This window comes from Nanorana parkeri, unplaced genomic scaffold (assembly GCF_000935625.1).
Source record: "Nanorana parkeri isolate BGI_ZX_2015 unplaced genomic scaffold, ASM93562v1 scaffold1252, whole genome shotgun sequence".
NCBI classification, from domain to species: Eukaryota; Metazoa; Chordata; class Amphibia; order Anura; family Dicroglossidae; genus Nanorana; species Nanorana parkeri.
Genome location: NW_017307520.1, coordinates 116,427 through 131,751, shown reverse-complemented (window position 1 = coordinate 131,751; position 15,325 = coordinate 116,427). Strand labels below are relative to the sequence as shown.

The 15,325-nt window shown below is 41.8% G+C and overlaps 1 protein-coding gene across 1 annotated transcript in view; it reads right to left on the bottom strand.

Annotated features, from left to right (window-relative positions):
* Positions 1-15,325, bottom strand: part of SLC6A19 (solute carrier family 6 member 19) — a 71,418-nt gene that overhangs the window by 21,310 nt on the left and 34,783 nt on the right. Inside the window, exon 7 of the mRNA XM_018568852.1 lies at positions 6,320-6,448. Coding sequence (XP_018424354.1) covers positions 6,320-6,448 — 129 coding nt within the window. The remainder of the gene's footprint in view (positions 1-6,319; positions 6,449-15,325) is intronic.

Genomic DNA, 15,325 nt, shown 5'->3' with positions numbered 1-15,325 from the left:
ACTGCACTGTACAGGGACAATGATGGCATGCTTGGACTTGTAGTTCCTTAGCTGATAAATATGTGTGGGGGTGGGGGGTACAGTTCTAGTGGATGTTTATATAATATGGGGGGGGGGCTAAAAAAATGTTCTGCCCCGGGCGCCCATAACTCTGGTTACGCCACTGGTCACCGGGGATCAGAGGGACATCGTTACACGAGCTCCCTCCGTTCCCCTCTCCTCTGAAAGAATGCGGAAGTGTTGTATAATACATCACTTCCGCATTCTTGTGTCACTCTCCAGCTTCAGATGCTGGAGAGAAGCTGATGAAGCAGATCTGTGCTTCATCAGCTTCTTTTGGGGGGTCCTAGGTGACATTAGGGGTCTTGGAGACCCCTGATGTCTCCATAAAGAGGACCTGTCACATATTTTGCTATTACATAGGGGGGTTTTGTTAGCCGTGTGTATGTGTGTATATATATACATATATATAGCCACTCCCGGCTTTCTGATTGAATGAGAAGCCACAGCCAAGTTCACTCACAGCTTCCAGGCACCGAGGACTGCAGCTGTTATGTGAGGAACGTAAGTGGCAAGTGCTGCTACGCATAGTGTTGCCAGCCTTTCTTCAAGCAAAACCCGAACACTCTAGGTCCCCAAGGAAATTTTGTTTTGTAGAATATACAGGAGAGACAGCCAGGAGGGAGAGCGGGGAGAGACTGCCAGGGGAGAGAGTGAGGAGAGACAGCCGGGGGAGAGAAGAGAGACAGCCAGGAGAGAAAGCCAGAAGGATGAGCGGGGAGAGAGAGACAGGAGAAAAAGCAATGAGAGACAGACAGGAGAACGAGTGAGGAGAGAAAACCAGAGGATGATTGAGGAGAGACAGCCAGGAGAGAGAGTGAAGAGAGACAGCCAGGGAGAGAGGAGAGCAGATAGGAGAGACAGCCAAAAGAGAGAGTGAACAGAGACCCTGCCAGAGAGACAGCCAGAGAGAGAGCAAGGAGAGACAACCAGAAGAGAGAGCGAGGAGAGACAGCCAGGGGAGATAGAGCCAGGAGAGAAAGCCAGGAGGATGAGCGAGGAGAGAGAGACAGGAGGAAGAGCGATGAGAGACAGACAGGAGGGAGAGCAAGGGGAGACAGCTAGAAGAGACAGTTAGGAGGATGAGCGAGGAGAGACAGCCAGGGAAGAGAGGAGAGACAGCCAGGAGAGAAAGTGAGGAGAGACAGCCAGGAGAGAAACTGAGGAGAGACAGACAGAAGAGAGAGAGAGGAAAGACAGCCAGGATAGAGAATGAGAAGAGACATCCAGGAGAGAGAGCCAGGGGGATCAGCAAGGAAAGAGAGACAGGAGAAAGAGTGATGAGAGATTGACAAGAGAGAGAGCGAACAGAGTCAGTCAGGGGAGAGAGGAGAGACTGCCAGAAGAGAGAGACAGGAGAGACAGCAAGCAACACATCTGCCCGAAGCAGAACCCCTGTGCCCTTCAAGACTTACACCCTGTGTTTCAGACACCTCTTTTCACCCTGAGTTCCAGCGTCCCTCTGTGTCCCATGCCTTCTTCATGCACTCAAGTTGGAACACCAGGACCCTGTGGTTGCCCCTGTCTGATGTGTCATCTTATGTACAGGTATCAGCTGGCCTGAAAACCGGACACAGCACATACAGGACTCAAAACCCAGACAGGTGGCAACCCTATGTATTCCTGAACCGGTCACAGGAAAATTTTTATAATCTCTACACTGGCTCAGTAATTGAAAACATGGTGCCCGCTGTTGCGGTTTCGTTGTTGCGCTTAGGGTGATTATGGTGTGCCCAGGCACCCTGTAAACGCGCCTTTAAACACTATCTTTAGGGAACACTGTGAACTTGTGCTTTTCCCATGCCATGCTAAAGGTTAATGTTCAGGGTTAGCTTAATGTTAGGGTTAGAAAGAGAATTTACTTTAGATTTATTGATAGAGTCAGGAAGCATGGTTAGAGTTAAAGTGAAAATAAACCACTGGCAACCAAAGGCAAATCAACTAAGAAAACATTTGAAAAGTGCTCCAGATATTTTAGAAAATGTGAATAAAGCTATATATCTTTGCCTACTGTTTATAAAACTGTCAGCTGCACTACCTTCTTTCCCACTAAAGCCACATCTTGGATGTGTCCTGGCACCTACTTCCTCCATCCCTACTGTCGGTGCCCGTTGGAGAAATCTACCTACACTATTTGTTCGGGTAACCACTGTCTCGGTGAACACTGTCAGAAGTTCTAACCCTATCACACTACATCCAAATATTTTAAAAAATTTGGGAGTTCTGTTTGAAAAGTTTAGGTGTAAAGGTGCCCATACACCTGCTGCTTATCGTACAATAATCGCGGGTGATCCCGCGATCGTACGGAAATCGGCAGGTGTATGGGCAGCGTGCAACCTCTTCTACTGTAAGGTCGCACAACATTTGTCTTCCGAGCACGCTTGAAAACCTGCCAAAAATCGTACGATTTTTGGCGGGTTGGTGACAAGTGCACACTGCCCGCTCAGGACTGCAATCATCGCAAGTATGATCTGCCTGTCCAAGATGGGCAGATCGTACGAAATTTTAATTACCTTACAACTATCGCACAACGAAAGTCAAAGAAAAATGTTAAGTGATTTGCATCAGGTTAGGGTGAACTGTTAGTGTGAGGGGAAGAGTTAGGGATAGTTCAAAAGTTTGTGCATAGTAGCAAAGTTAATTTACGTTTGTTTTTGGCACTGAAATGCCATTTTGCACTTTAGGTGCTAGGGCTCATCTCATATAGCGGCTGAGTTGCCATTAGATAGTCTGCTGCCTCCCCTATCATTCTTCAGTAAAAACAGGACAATTGTTGTTGCAGTGCCTTTGGGAAATACTTACTGAAAGGTACAGCATTGGGGAGGAGATAATAGCTTCTGCTACTAGATGCCCTCAGTCTTTCAGGTTTAAGGACACCCTGAGGAGGCATAACAGGGGCACTTAATGCGCTCAATGCACTCAATGATGCAACAATGTAGGCAGCGATACAGACATCATCACATCACATCACCACCATTCTCTGCATCATCAAGGACCACCCACAATCAAGAGAAGATTAGAACAGGAAGAGCACCCTGAACATCACGTGGCCAACCTGAAGGCTATAGGAATATTTAAAGTGACACTAAACTCATGATGATTTGAGGATCTACAACTAAGTGATGCGAAATAAGGTAGCTTTGTTAATAGGTAAGGTACTTGAATGCATTTTTAAGATTTAACTACTGAGTTTAGCGTCACTTGAGTTTAGGCATTGATACAATTTAATGGTAGGTAGGGATAGGCTGGATGTTCGAGTCGAACATGACTTCGACTTGAACATCGCTAGTTCGTGTGTTCGGCAGTCTGTTCGACCGCTGAACGCCCCACAAGGCAATGCGCCTTGTGAAGCCCTAATTGGCTGAAGGCTTGCATCTGACCACAGGTCAGGTGCAAGACTTTGCCCAAGCATGGCTCACCTGTCAGATGATGTAAAAGTGTACACAGTTGGGCAGAGCTAGCAGTCACCGCTAGCGCCACCCAAAGTTTATGTTTTGCCGGCATCTGTCAAAATGCCATTATGCGGCTGTAGTATATCGCGAGCGGACGGTGGTTGTCGTTTTTTAAAAATGTTATTGTTATTTCTATTTTTTTTATTTCGTCGAGTCGTCGTCATGGGTAACGCTGGATGTCATGATTGACCCTGGATTATGCAGTCTGGTCAGTGGATCCATTTTTTTTTGGTGGGGGGGGGGTTTAACAATAAAGGACTTATCAAAATCCTTTGTTGTGTGTTTTTTTTCAATTAAAGGATTTTTCCCCAAAGTCTGTTTTTTTCATTTAATTTTTTTTAACCCTTTAGTGAATGGGTAGGGGTACCCCTTACTCATTCACAAGGGGGGTTATTAAAGGGGTACCCTAATGTGAATAAGCGCCCTGCCCGCACCCCCACAACCCACGCCCCAAGGTTTGTGGGGAAAAGGCGCCCTTGTCCCCATCGGCACGGGGACAAGGGGGTTTCTCAGGGGCGACTCTGGAAAAGCACCCTCCCTGTGCCAAGGGCATGTGGCCTGGTATGGGAGGGGGGGTGCTCGCTCGTCCTTCCCCCTTTCCGATCCTGCCAGCCCTATACTCAGATCAAGGGTCTTTTTTTTTTAGGGGGGACCCCACATTTCCCCCCCCCCCATTTTGGGGGGTGAGGTTCCTCCTTAAAATTATGACTTTAAGGGGGAACCCCACACATTTTCTATTAGTTTTTTTTTTACACAGGGTCCCTCCTAAATATTCCTACCAGACCTTAAGGGTCTGGTATGACTTTTGGGGGGAACCCCATGCTTTTAAAAAATGGGGTCCCTCCTAACATTCCTACCAGACCTAAAGGGTCTGGCATTGTTTGAGAGTGGGAACTGCACTCTTTAAAAGAAAATTTTCCTTTTTTTTCTTTAGAAATGTCAGTTTTGCCGCAGCAGGTTCTATACATCGTACAGATTTGCCACTTTACAGGCAGTTTAAAGGGACCCCTCAGGCACAATATTTAAAGGAATTTTTCATTTTTATTGTTATCGTTTAAATGATGTTAAAATCACTGCTCCTTAAAAAAAAAAAAAAAAATTTAAACTTTTTTTCCATTAATTCCTGTCCCCCAGGGCAGTACCCAGATCCCCATACACTTTTTTTATGGCCAATAACATGCATATAAGCCCTCTTAAAGGGGACAATTGTTTTTGAAAGTTCTACCCCCATAGACTTGCATTGAATTCAAACTTTTTGGATGTTCTAAAGTTCGAATTTGAACCGAACCTGGGCCTGTTTGGCCCAGAACTAATGGTAGGTACTGCCTAAAAACATTTTTCGATATTTATGGTTGGAAGGCAACTCTGTATTCTTGAAATTGCTAATACATAGAAAGTTCCCTTTAGCTCTGTAGAGACCATACACAATAAACTTTTATTATTTGGTCATTTTTGGTCTGTAAAATATAAAATGAAAAGCTTTCTTTTTCTGTTTGATAAGTGTTTGAAAAAAAATAACCTGTTGTTGGGAAAAAAATAACCTGTTGATCCTGCTAGAAATCTTGTTAGCTGGAAACTTTTTCTGCTTCTCTACCTCTACTGACTTTTATCAGTTACATTGTTCCTAGCCACAGTAGTTCTAAAGACTACAGAACCACACCCCTCTATATAATAGAAAAGAGGACAGATGGGAGGGCTCTGTATTTTTCTTTGTTTCTGTATTCCTGGTACAGTGCAGTGAGTTAGTGTTGCCACTCAAGGACTGAAAGTGTGTTAATGATAGAATAACCAGTTATATGAAAGAATAAAGCTTGAAAAGAGACAACTAAGGGAGCCACCACATCTAAGGTCTGGTAAGCTGCAATATATACATATCAGGTGTATGCGTTTAGATACACTTTAACACAAATCATCTTATTATTGTGCCCTTTCATAGTGATTTTGTTATGTAACAATATTATCATTTTAACAGTGTGATTTTCATGTAATAAATGTATTTGCTATAACTTTTCTTATTTTCTTATTATTCTTTATGTTATGCATTGCATGTTTCCTTAAGTTAGAACATGAGGGATAAAAATAGATACCTTATGCCTTTCGATGGCAGATCATAACCTGAGCAGATTATATAGTGTTTGACTGTAAATTTCATTATTCACTTTGCCTTTTTTACAGTAAGAAAAACATTGTGGTAAATTTAGCAGCTCAACAATTTGTAACGTTGCGCAATTTCTTTTATTATTTTATTTGCTACTTTTTGGTTAATTTTCTTTCTTGTTTTTAACATATACAATAACAATTTATCTTTTGCCATAAAACAATAAAATATACCCCAAAAAAAAGTGTTCTGCCTAAAAACGATTACTATATTTTCAAATTGCACACCTTTTTTCCTCAAAGGACAATTTTAAAAACATTTTGACAAACATGAAACCACTAATTTGGCAGTGAAATCAAGTTTACTAAAACTGTAAGATCATCCTAGTAATAATACTACAGTGTCTCTTTTTAGAGCATTTTATTTTTTAGATCTCCAGTGTAGATGTTGTAGACTGACAAGATTAGTACCACATCTGACTAGTTTCTTTCCCACATGCTCAGTTTTAATCTTTTCATCCCTTTCCATTGCTTGTTTTCTACCTTTCCTTTTTCTACCTTCTCTCTTTTTTTTATGAACAACAACATGAGGATTTACATAGTTACATAGTATTTGAGGTTGAATAAAGACATATGTACATCAAGTCCAACCTATGGTGTGTATTTGTGTGTGTGTGTGTGATTTCTTTCCATTGCTTTCCATTGCTTACCTGGCAAAGCAGTCATCAAATCTAGCTGTAGCCCGGAATCCAATAATTGCGTAAATAACTGTGGCAGAATATACTGATGTACAACCATTTATGATAGAGATAATGACAGCATCCTGTTCACAGTTGTTACTGTAAAATAGAAATATATTTATTTCTATGCATCTTATTAGTGAAGCAGCTTTGTTACAAATGCAATTTGATAAACATTAATAACAAATATAGATCAAAGAGAAAACAACTGAACCCTTGAAATATACCTGGCTTTCGGCATGAATGCTTACCAAAATACGATCAGATCTTCAAATAAGTTATAATAATAAGATAATCTTATTTGACAAACATTATATGCAGCATTTTACATAGTTACATAGTATTTGAGGTTGAATAAAGACATAAGTCCATCAAGTCCAACCTATTGCGTGTGTGCATTTACATTTTATATTGTTGTCCTGACTTACTAGACCATATACACATACTGTACACCATCACATCAATGCACACAATTAATGGATCGTACAACATAATTGTATCCTCTCGGTATGTAACGTGGGCTCATGATACTCATGGATACACGTGCACAGGTCAGCATACAAATGCACCTAAAATGTGCTCTGTTAAGATAAGTACTGGATAACTAAGTGCTGGAGTACTTTACAGAAAAATTAGATTTTGTATGCTAACATTTTTGGGCTTGACATCTGTTTAGCTATTTAGAATGTGTGTTTCATGCAGGAAAACGTCAGCGACTGTGAAAAATGGCTAGTATTTAAAAAACCCATAGTCCATGCTTTGTGGAGGTTACCTCAATGCACATGCAAAAAACATGTGTGCAGAGGTGTAGGCTTTGACCACATCATACATACTCGCATTATTGCAATTACTGCTGTTTGTGAATTGAGGTTCAAATAATATATACTCATGCATACACTGTCTCATTTGCTTCAGTAGCATGATGTGTGGGTCTTTTGGGGCTGTTCCTTTTCACACACATGCTCATCTCATATATTAGTGAGCAGTTGTGGAGTTTGTCACTTTTTTTTTTAATAATGTAAACGCACACATTTGTTAGTGCGCAATCTTAGAATATGAGGCAGAAAAGTGGTATTATTTTGAATTTGTTATGCATACTGCAAACTGTTACCACATGCATTAAACATGAGTGTATGTTTTAGCAGATCTCTAAGGGAAATTCAAATGCTGTATGTAAGTACATCCAAGCCCTCATTTGAACCCACATTGAAAGTGTGAGAATTATCCTCAGTTTCTTCCTGCAGTTGCGACCGTTTCTACTGTACGGTCGCGCGTCTTTTGTCTTCCGAGCACGCTGGAAAACCTTCCGAAAATCTTAAAATTTTCGGCGGGTTAGTGGTGTGCTCGGCAGACAAATGTCGAACGGGCCGGTGTGCGCAAGCGCACACTGCCCGCTCAGTATTGCAGTCATCGGAAGCCCTCCCCTCAGCGGGGCGGGCTTGCGATGATCGCAAGTACGATCTGCCTGTCCCAGATGGGCAGATCATACAAGCTTTTAATTACCTTACAACCATCACACAACCAAAGTCGTGCGATGGTTGTAAGGTGTATGGCCAGCTTTAGACCTGCAGGACTCTTGATGTAGACATGCTAAGCAAATTTGCTACAAATTCAAAAAGTGTCAACTAGAACTTGTGCTGCGAGTGTTCTGCAAGTCTACAACTTGCCAGGAATGTGTGCAGCAAGTTAACAAAAATTACAATTTAACCCTGCCACAAGTTTGTGGCAAGTTATCCTTGCTATCTGGGAACTAATAAAAATCTAGAAAGGTTAACCAGTTGACATCCGCGGTGTTAAACCCCCTTCCCATCCAGGCCATTTTTCAGTATTCTGACGCAAACGAGCACATATAGGCGATCAGCGGGCTATGGACCCGCTGATCGCCTATATGTGAAACACCCGGTACCGGGTGTTCGCATTGGACGGGTCTTTTCTGCCCGTGCGTGCCCGCTAGGGGGCGCGCGCGAGCAGAAAAAAAATGCAGTCTGGCGACGGCAACCCGCCAATGCAGCAGTGCCGTCTGTCCGTTTTTCTACTACGGGCGGACGGCAAGAGGTTAAAGAAACTGAAGAACACCACACTGCAAGGGTTAACTTCTCAAAATCCTGGAGATCTTCTTAATTGCTCATTTCTCTCTAGGAGGGAAAATAAAGGATATATTCACCAGATCCTTGGTCCTGCTGCAGTGACTGCTCACCTCTCTTCCCCTCTGCTCTGTCTGTGGTATGTCCCTTGGCAACTTTATACATGTGATGACATCAGGGGACCTTAAGCCGCCGGAGCCCAGGGGAAAAGAGACTGTGGGGACCAGTCTAGCAGCCAGACATGACTGAAGATCAGGTAAGTACATCTTCTCTATTTTCGCTCCCTAGACAAAATGAGCAGTTAACCCTTGCAGTGCAAGGATAGCCCCACTGCAAGGGTTCACTTTTCAAAATCCTGCAGGTCTGCTTTAGGATGGAAGTTCACCCAAGAATTAGTCAATGAACATTAAACAGACATATAACACATGCATGTTGATAAATAGATAGCACCATGTTTGACTTCTACGCGCACTTTGGTTGTCCAGCAATCAGCATTGGACAACTGCAGACTAAAGGTGGCCATACACTGTACAACCATCGCAAGATCTTAGTCTTGCGATGGTTGTAAAGTGATTAAAAAAACGTACGATTTGCCCATCTTGGACAGGCAGATCGTACTCTCGATCATCGCTGAGGGGCGGGCTTATGATGACTGCAATGAGGGGCGGGCTTAAGATGACTGCAAACGGGCTGTGTGCGCGTGCGCACACCGGCCCGTTAGGCAGTTGTCGAACCAGCAGGCCACTAACTTGCCGAGAATCGTACGATTCCCGGCGGGTTTTCAAGCCTGCTTGTTCAACGGAAGACGTGCGACCGCACAGTAGAAACGGTCGCACGCCTTCCATACACTGCACGATTCTCGTACGATCGCGGGATTTCCCGCGATTCTCGTACGAGAATCGTGCAGTGTATGGGCACCTTAAGCAACACCATGCCACTCACGGGGGTTGTTTTAATTGGCGGTTCACTATGCAAGGATTGTTCACTTAGCTTAGTTTATTCACTTTGCAAAGAATACCCAATGACATGCAAGGAAAAAAACACTATTTGTGCTTGCACAAAATTGAATGATGAAAGTCAGCAGAACTTCAAATCATTCACTAAGCTAAGGGGAAATTCCCTTTCAAAGTGCAAATTCCCTTTGCAGAGTAAACAGCCTATTTGCCTTTAATAAATCAACCCCACAGTACAAACTCTTTGACAGCATCAGGGCACAGAGGAATCATGTGTAGCAGTTTTTTTTGCAAAACATGATATAGAAAGCATGAGGAGGACTAAGCAATGTAATGTCGTTGCATGGTGTCACTGGTAATAGCCAGCAGTGTTTAATGCTGTTTGCTGGAGATCTGGAGTGTGTACGGAAGTCAAACATGGTGCCATGCATTTATCACCGTGCATGTGTTATATGGCTATTTAATGTTCATTAAGCAATTCTAGGGTAACTTGCACTTTCAAAAAAGGACTTGTAATTAAGATTAAGCCACAGTTAGGTAGATAGATTACACATGCTAGAGCATCAGCTCTATGCATCCTCTTTTTAGGAGTAGCTGTCCATAAAATATAAGTGCAAGGGCAGGTAGTTCAAATCTCAAACAGGTAATAAGAACTCTAGGATTATATATGTACATAGCATAATATTTTTTTAAAACATATGCAAAAACCTCATTCCTTATTTCAGGGACAAATTAATCCCAAATTGTATCAGTAATTCTGCAGCAAAATGGATTGGCATTGATCTGTAATCTATATAAAATCTTTGATCTGTAATCTAAATCTAAAAAGAGAATTCCACCATTAAGTAAGTATTTTAATAGCCTAGTAAAATCAGTCACGGTGAAGTCACGGTCGGCTCTGCCCAGTTGTTATTCATTGGCCTGTACATGCTAGAAGACTCTAGCAGGTGCTGGCCAATTGGAAGCAGTTGGGCGGAGCTAGTTGTCACTGCTAACTCCGCCCAATTGTTTTTGTTTCGTTTAAAAAATATATTTATTTCTTTTTTAAAATCTAATATTTTTTTTACATTTTTAAAAATATGTTTTAAATTTCTTTTTTTTTTTAAACTATTTTAATTGATTTGCTATTCTGCTCGGTACCACGGAGGTACCGAGCAGACTAGCCGGCGGCATTCGGCTATTCACTCGAGTTGAGTTCTTCTGCACTTCGAATTGAGTGAATAGTTAAAGTTCTTCTGCACTTTGCCTCAGCCGAACATGCAGAGCATGTTTGGCTGACCGAAGTGCAGTCGAAGGCAGCCGATGTACGGCTGATGTCAGCCGATGTACGGCTGAAATTACCCGTAGAAGCCTGAAGTGAACAGCATTAGGCTCACTTCCCTTCGGCTGAGTCATTTACTCGGCCGCCTTTGGCAGCTTTGGGAATAACCCTCTTAGGCTTTAGTGTCTCTGTCTGGTGCAGACATTCCTGGACATTTTCTATGTAAATAGAACTCTCTAGTGCAGCCATATTCGCTTTGTCTCAGATTGCATAGAGAGACATCCTAACCCTGCATTCACTCAAATGTTATGAGACTTTAGATACACATATCTACCACAACAACTTGCCTGGGGAGTACAAAGTGTGGCGGCATCATGCATCACATGACTTTCCACAGATGAGAGATCAATAAAATGTTGTTTGGTAATATTCCTACTTCTCTATACTTATTTAAAATGTAATTAACAATCAAACTTTTGAATAACAATCCAGAACACCACATCCACAATCATAATCAGCAACCAGCAATTAAAATATTGTTACTTAACCCCTTCGTGACAGTGTACGTCGCCAGCATTGGGGCTGTTTAAACAGACTCCCGGCGGCTATTGCCACCGGGACTCTACTTAAACTTGTAAAGCTGACTGTTGCTTCAAAGTAAAGTAAAAAAAAAAAAGTTTTTTGCATTAAAATAAATCTAATAATAATAAAAAAAATGTTAAAAGTCCCCCGCCCCCATGAGCACGCGCGTCGCCACGTAAACACGCGTCGGGTGCGCCTACGTATGAAAACGAGGAACACGCTACACATGTTGGGTATCGCTGCGCACGCCGGATTAAGAGCAATAATTCTAAGGCCATTTTTTGGGGGTTGGGGTATCTCTAAATTGATGACCTGTGGGGGCTTTTAAAGCGTCTTCTATGGACTTTTTGGGGTACTGCAGTTTTTTGCCGTTTCACGGACGCACGCAATTTGTAACCTGGGCATGTTGGGTATCGTTTTACTCGTTGTAACCTCATCTTTTATATTTCATTACAAAAATGGGTATTTTGTTGTGTTTTGGGGCATTTAATTACATTTTTCACTAAATGTTGGGGTTTAATAAGGAGTTGCGCTAATATTGTGCAACATAAAAATTTGCAACTACCACCATTTTATTCTATAGGGTCTTGGCATTCAGAAAAATATATAATGTTTGGGGGTTTTAAGTCATTTTCAGGCCTAAAATGGGGAATATAACATGGGTGTAAAAAATGAAAAAAAAGGCCTCAGTCATGAAGGGGTTAAGGCAGGAGTTCATAATTATTTAGGTTTTAAAGCAGCAATGCACACAGAAAATGCAGGTTAAAGAAAAGTCAGAATTTCTTAAAGGGTTATTAAACCCTCACATGTTTTTGCATATATCTACTGCTATTAAGTTACCTGTGTCTTCGCTGCGCTCCCGTCCTAAAATCTGAAAAATCTCGGGCGGCCGCAAAGGATCTTGGGGCGGGCACATGCACAGTTCAGATTTTCGGCCGGGAGACGAGGAGAGACACAAGATAAGTCTATGGACAGTGTGTCCCACATGCAGACACCGTGGGACAGGAAGTGCCAGCAAGCACAGAGGAGTTAGCGCTGGATCGGAGACCCGCAGCAGCGCTAAAGGGACAGCTGAAAACAACAGGAAAGAAGAAGATTGGATTAAGAGACATCATTTAAGGTAAGTGCTTTCACTAGCATTGGGGGGAGGGGGAAAAAAAAAAAGAACCCTCTTTGTTCTTATAATGGACAACAGACTGGCCTTTATGTTGTAGAGATCTAAGAGTAGCAGTGGTTGAGTAGTTTAGGTTAAAGACACTGTGAAGGCTGGCACCATTCAGTGCCCGTAATGCTGTGTTGTCAGCCAACAACAGGACTTAGGATCTGAGTGCATTTCTGGAAGATCAACAGATATTTTTCTGCCACCTGTATAAGAAAATGACTATTGCCCCACACATATTGGGTGTCAATGCACAGACATTGGCAGAGTACGAGCAATAATACTAAGACCATTATTCATGTTTATGTGCACTAAAATTAATTTAAAGGTATTTTCTTCTGAAAATTTGTGTTTGATAAACAGTTGCGTTAATATTGTGTGTCATAAAAAAAGTGCAACTACCACCGTTTTATTCTACTGGGTATCTGCTTTCAATATATCATTATTGGGGGGTTAAGTAATCTTCATGCCTAAAATGTGCATATCATGTGTGCAAAGAAAAGTAAAGCAGCTCTGGCAGTGAAAGGGTTAAACTTTTACTTTTTTTTTTGTAGAATATTTCTTTATAATTTTTTCCAATATATACAAAGAGGGAAATGTATCAAAACTGGAGCAGAAGTGCATGGCAACCAATCAGCTGAGGGTGAGGAGCCAGATTTTTAAAATGAATTCAGGCCCTTGTCAAGCCTAATAGGCAAGGGATTGTCAAAGGGCATGGGGAGGTGGGCACTTTTTTTTTGGATTTTGAAACAAAATTCTGTTCCGTTTCAAGGCTAATAGGCAAGGAATTGTCAAAAAGGCATGGGGAACCAGGTACTGTCATCAGGAGGCAGACATTGAAAATCAATTCTGGCCATTCTCAAGGCTAATAGGCAAGATAGTTTCAAAGGGCATGGGTTGTTGGGCACTGCCATTGGAGGAACATTGTCAAAATCAATTCTGGCCCATTTCAAGGCTAATAGGCAAAGGACTGTCTAAGGGCATAGGGTGCTGGGCACTGCCATGGGTGGGTGGGCATGTATAAAAATACATTCTGGCCCTTTTAAAGGCTAATAGGCAAGGGATTTTCCTGGGAAGAATTTTCATGGGAAGCTACCCAGATAGCAAGGATAACTTGCCACAAACTTGTGGCAGGGTTAAATTGTAATTCTTTCTAACTTGCTGCACACATTTCTGGCAAGTTGTAGACTTGCAGAACAATTGTAGCACAAGTTCTAGTTGACACTTTTTGAATTTGTATCAAATTTGCTTAGCAAGTCTACAGCAAGAGTCCTACAGGTCTTAGCAAGAGCTCTGTAAGTGTACAGCACTTTTACAAAGCACGTTGATCTGAAGACTTGCAATGCAGACTTGCTGTAATTGTGCAACAAAATTGTGAAGCTTGGGAAGTCTGCAATAGTTTAGCAAGTCATTTTCAAACTTGCAGCTCAATTTCTTGCAATCTGGGTAGGCACTGAGATACAGTATATATTAATGCAAAAAAAATGCAATAAAGCCTGTTAAGCAGGGAGAGGGTCCTCCTTTTCATGTGACTTTGAGGGCTGAAAAAAAAGCCACTTCAGTATTACGAGTGGACTTCTCACTGCAAGTTTTGCCTAATGTGCCACTGGCTAGGGCACTGACAGTAAGGACTAGTAGACATGTAAGCCGGCCAAAAAATGGTTTAGTTTCGGATGTTTTGTTATATAGTTTTTAGGGTCTGAAAGTCAATTCGTTTTGGCATTCGGATTTGGATGCATCTGAATTTCGTTAATTTTGTATGAGTTAAATGATCATTACCAACTATAATTCATTGCAGAAAAGTGTCATTATGTTTGTTTGTTTTTTGATTTCTGACACCACAAACATTGGTCCCCCCAATTTATACCAGACCCTTTAGGTCTGGTAGGAATTTTAAGGGGGAACCCCCAATGCCAAAACAGTAAAAAAAAACATTTTTTACATTTATTTTAAATAAAGAAATTGTCAAAAATTCGTGTTTTGTTTTTTGTTCAGTTAAATGAATTTTTTCTAAGGTGTTTTGTGTTTATTTACATTTTTTGTAAAGTACCCCTTACTCATTCACAAGGGGGGAGGCATCTGGGTGCCCCCTTTATGAAAGGGGGTACCCAGATGCAGATGAGCCCCCCTGCCCACAGACCCCCACAACCACCGGGTCAGGGTTGCGAGGAAGAGGCCCTTGTCCCCTTCCTGCCCTGCTAGGCTGCTTCCCGGATTAAGGGTCAAGTATGGGATTTTAGGGGGACCCCATTTTTTTTGCCTCTTTGGCTTTGGAGTTCCCCCTTACATTCATACCAGACCTAAAGGGTCTGGAAATGAATTGGGGGGACCCCACGCTGTTTTTAAATTATTATTATTATTTCTGTGAACATTTAAACACTTTTGTGTATTCTGTGACAGCTGTCAGATACTTTACATTGGTGATGGAAGTGTCCTCAAAGAAACAGAAGCTGTTACAGAATAACACAGATCTCTCAGCTTCTTTTATTATTTACATTTTGTAACAATATTGTTTTACTTTGTTTTCATTTGAGATACAAGTGTAGAGAAGCCAGAGAGCAGTGAATGACAGCTATACCTCTTGTTGTATTTCGTTTCCAAATGAAATTCAGATGTATCCGAATTTCGTTATCAAGCATTCCTTTAGATTCGTTATTTCTGTAATTCGGATGCATTCGAATGTCTGAATTTACAGAAATGTGTACGAATTTCAATTCAGAACGAAACGAATTGCACGTCTAAGGATTAGTGCTTTCCCCCTTGGATTAAATTATCAGTTTTTTACCCTGTATGTTTAGTCTTTATTGTACTGACCATCAAGTATTGCCTGAGGAGAAAAACAGCAGCACTGCTATTTACAAGTGTGTATTGCGACTACAGTACAGAAGTCTTGAGGCTGTCCTAAGTCCTATATGTGACAGTGCTCTCCCGGGGGTG